Source organism: Phoenix dactylifera, chromosome 3, assembly GCF_009389715.1.
Source record: "Phoenix dactylifera cultivar Barhee BC4 chromosome 3, palm_55x_up_171113_PBpolish2nd_filt_p, whole genome shotgun sequence".
In the NCBI taxonomy this organism is placed as follows: Eukaryota; Viridiplantae; Streptophyta; class Magnoliopsida; order Arecales; family Arecaceae; genus Phoenix; species Phoenix dactylifera.
In genome coordinates this window covers 10260594-10263589 of record NC_052394.1, presented here as the reverse complement: position 1 = coordinate 10263589, position 2996 = coordinate 10260594, and the positions used below count along the sequence as shown (strand labels likewise).

General features: G+C 38.1%; 1 protein-coding gene across 1 annotated transcript; it reads right to left on the bottom strand.

Moving 5' to 3' along the window:
* Positions 1–541: 541 nt before the first annotated feature.
* On the bottom strand, positions 542–1306 carry LOC103723887 (nuclear transcription factor Y subunit B-4-like). The gene has a single exon (XM_008814960.2). It carries the CDS (start codon positions 1304–1306, stop codon positions 791–793), a length of 516 nt encoding a protein of 171 aa, XP_008813182.1. The 3' UTR covers positions 542–790.
* Between the last annotated feature and the right edge of the window lie 1690 nt (positions 1307–2996).

Below are 2996 nucleotides of genomic sequence, written 5' to 3'. Positions count from 1 at the left end.
CTTTAGATTTAAAATAACTTGAGATTACAGAAATTTAAATCTGACTTAAGCACGGGATGCTTCCCTTCAATATTTAAGGTCCCATGATCGATGCAGAAAAAATTAACTTTCTGGTGAAACCATCTTATGAGTAACTTTTGACGGAAGTCTAATTGTTTCTTTGATGTGGAAATGAAAACTTGAGATGCTCCATTCGTTCTACTATAACACAAGTACAAGGGTAAACAAGAATTATCCAGAAACTGTAAAAAATTTATGTATACAAAACATCATAAATAGATTTTTGAGTTATTTGTTTGCCCTTCATTATATATGAGCGAAAACACTTGATTTTCAAGTTAAATGGAAAGTATGAAGTAGAATCTTTTTAATAGGCAACAGTGATTACTTTTGAACTTCTTAAGCCAGCCAGCAAAAAAATGTCTACAAGATTTGTATCTGTCCACATGTATTACAGCAATCAAAAAAAATTCAGACGCTTCATGCATTTGTTTCAGAGTCAGATTAGAAACTGAAAAGGATAATTTTAACATGGGGAAACTTAAAATGATACAAGAGCCTTATCCTAGTTACATAGAGATTAATATTTTCAAACACTAAGGGCCCATTTAAAGGACTAGATATTGGACCAATGACAGAATACAGGAAATGCTGATAAATGACAAGAGGTAGAACATAAAGATCAGCAGTGTGCAACTAGACTCCCTCACTCCCCCATCTTCAGAAAAGAAAACGCCACATTCTAGATGCTATGCAGTTTAAACATTCGATCGAAATCCCAAAATTGCCTTCAGAAAAATTTCCTTGTCTCTGCAACATTGTGAGGACTCTTGGAAGGCAATTGGTCTCTACGCTGACTGCTCCTAAAGATTGGCAATTCATTTCTTACATCAATTTGAACTGGCTTATTGCACTTCATAGAGGCTGTCTTCTCTTCACGCTCCCTATATCTACACAAATATCTTTTCATGGCATCAGCATATTCATCAAGGCCGAGTGTCTTCATAGCACAACAGATATCATCTCCATCGATAGTCTTGCGGTCATCCTTGCGGCATCGGTCAGATGCTTCCTCAGTAACAAAGCTGATGAACTCGGATGCACACTCCTGGATGGTTTCTTTTGCTCGTTTGGATATCTTCGCATGCTGTGGTAGAGCTTGCTTCATGATTCGCCCCACATTGGCTATGGGCAATAGGTGACTTTGCTCACTGGTGCATCCATATGAAGCAGTGCTTGCTGTGGCTCTAGGAACACTGCAGTTATGAACTCTGAAATATGGTTGGCCATCTATGCTACTATCCATTTTGAGGAAGGAGAAAAGTTGTGCCTTAACCCCTTAGGTTTCTAAATATATATAGGGCTGCTTGCAGATACGTGCAGCAAATGCACTGACATCTTTCTCCTTGATTATTGGAAAACAAGCAGACACATGACTCAAATATGTCATTTTCTTGAACTACTTGAGAGGTGGAATGGTCTGATGATAGAGGGCTAACTTTGTTAGGTATGCTGGTGGGCCATCACTCCAATAATGGTTCCGCTAATCTAAATACTAATAAAAATTTTTAGGTTACATATTAAGATTTGTTTTCTTCGTTTAATAGGTAAAGTTTGTATGAGAAAAGAGTTCCATTGGTTTCATCATTCTGCCTGATCTGAAATCGACAAGTGGACACTAGCACATGACACAGACTTATTTAAAATGCATCTGATGATTCCTTGTAGCTGTATATGGCTTGGTGTACATAATTGCAAATAATTTGTATTATGACACTTCAAATATCACTGAGCATTCACACTCAGCCCTTCATTTTGAAGATCCAGGGATAAACAATGGAGGAGGATTTAGAGACTTTTAAATAAAAATTGTTGGATGCAAAGAAAAACCTAGCAGAAAATAACTTCGGATTATTTAAATGCATTTGCAAATAGGCTTCTTCAAAGTAACCAAAGTATGTAAATAAGTATGTGTACTAAAGCGCAGCCAGATATACAATGGACCATTTATCTGATCCATTTCCGAGTAAATCAAAAATGCTATTTGCTTATGCTTTGAGAAGCTTTGCTGCATGGACATATTAGAGTGAATTTCTATGTTTCTGATTACATCATGACCTGATTTCGGACTAGGGTTTCACAGTAAAAATTGCACGAGTATGGAGTGCCTTTCATCACTAGGTGTATATTATTTATACACAGAAAAAAGGCTAGTCTATGCATCAAGGGGTTGTAAGGCAGATAGATCCAAATGCTAGTTTGAAATTCATGATGTAAGGCCGGCTCCAAAGACCATAGTCATATGCTATTTTGATGGAGATGGCTCCTGCTCCTGCTGCTCCTACTCTTGCTCCCCCTGGTCACCTCCGGACTCCTCGCCCTAGACACTAGTATGCACCTCGCTCTCCCCCTCCGCCTAGTTGTCTTCCGCTTTTTTTTCGAACTCCAGCACATCCTCCAAACTGCATCTGTTGTACCTTGAGGATGAGATAGTCGCAAACCTGCATGTAGGGAGAGAGTACATTCTTAGGGCAGTGTATATCACACGCCTCAATTCAGACAAGTTCTTTTCAATCTTCTGATTTTTATAGTAGATTAATCTTTTATAATACTTTTATAAAATAAAGATATAGCAATTTCTTTTATAACACTAAATTCTTCCATGCCTATGCCAGTGCAAGAAAAAGGAAAAATACCATCAGCAGCCTTGGCTATCAAGGTAGAACCTTCGATGCTACATATGACATTAAAGAGATTTTTGTTCGTTTCTATTCAGATCTACTCACCGCCACCCCTTCATTAGAGCTAGCTCTCTATGAAGGAAATCAGTTGATTGAACCTATCTAAGCTTGATGAGCCTTTCTCAAAAGAGGAAATTAAAGGGCAGCTTTCAGCTTGGGCAGAGACAAGGCGTCGGGGCCTGACCATTTCCCAATATCCTTTTATCAGCAATATTGGGCTTTAACTAAGGAGGACATTGTCAAATTATTTGAAGA

Coding starts and splice junctions, on each gene's coding strand:
- LOC103723887 (XM_008814960.2), bottom strand. CDS start 1,306: ATGGATAGTAGCATAGATGGCCAACCATATTTCAGAGTTCATAACTGC.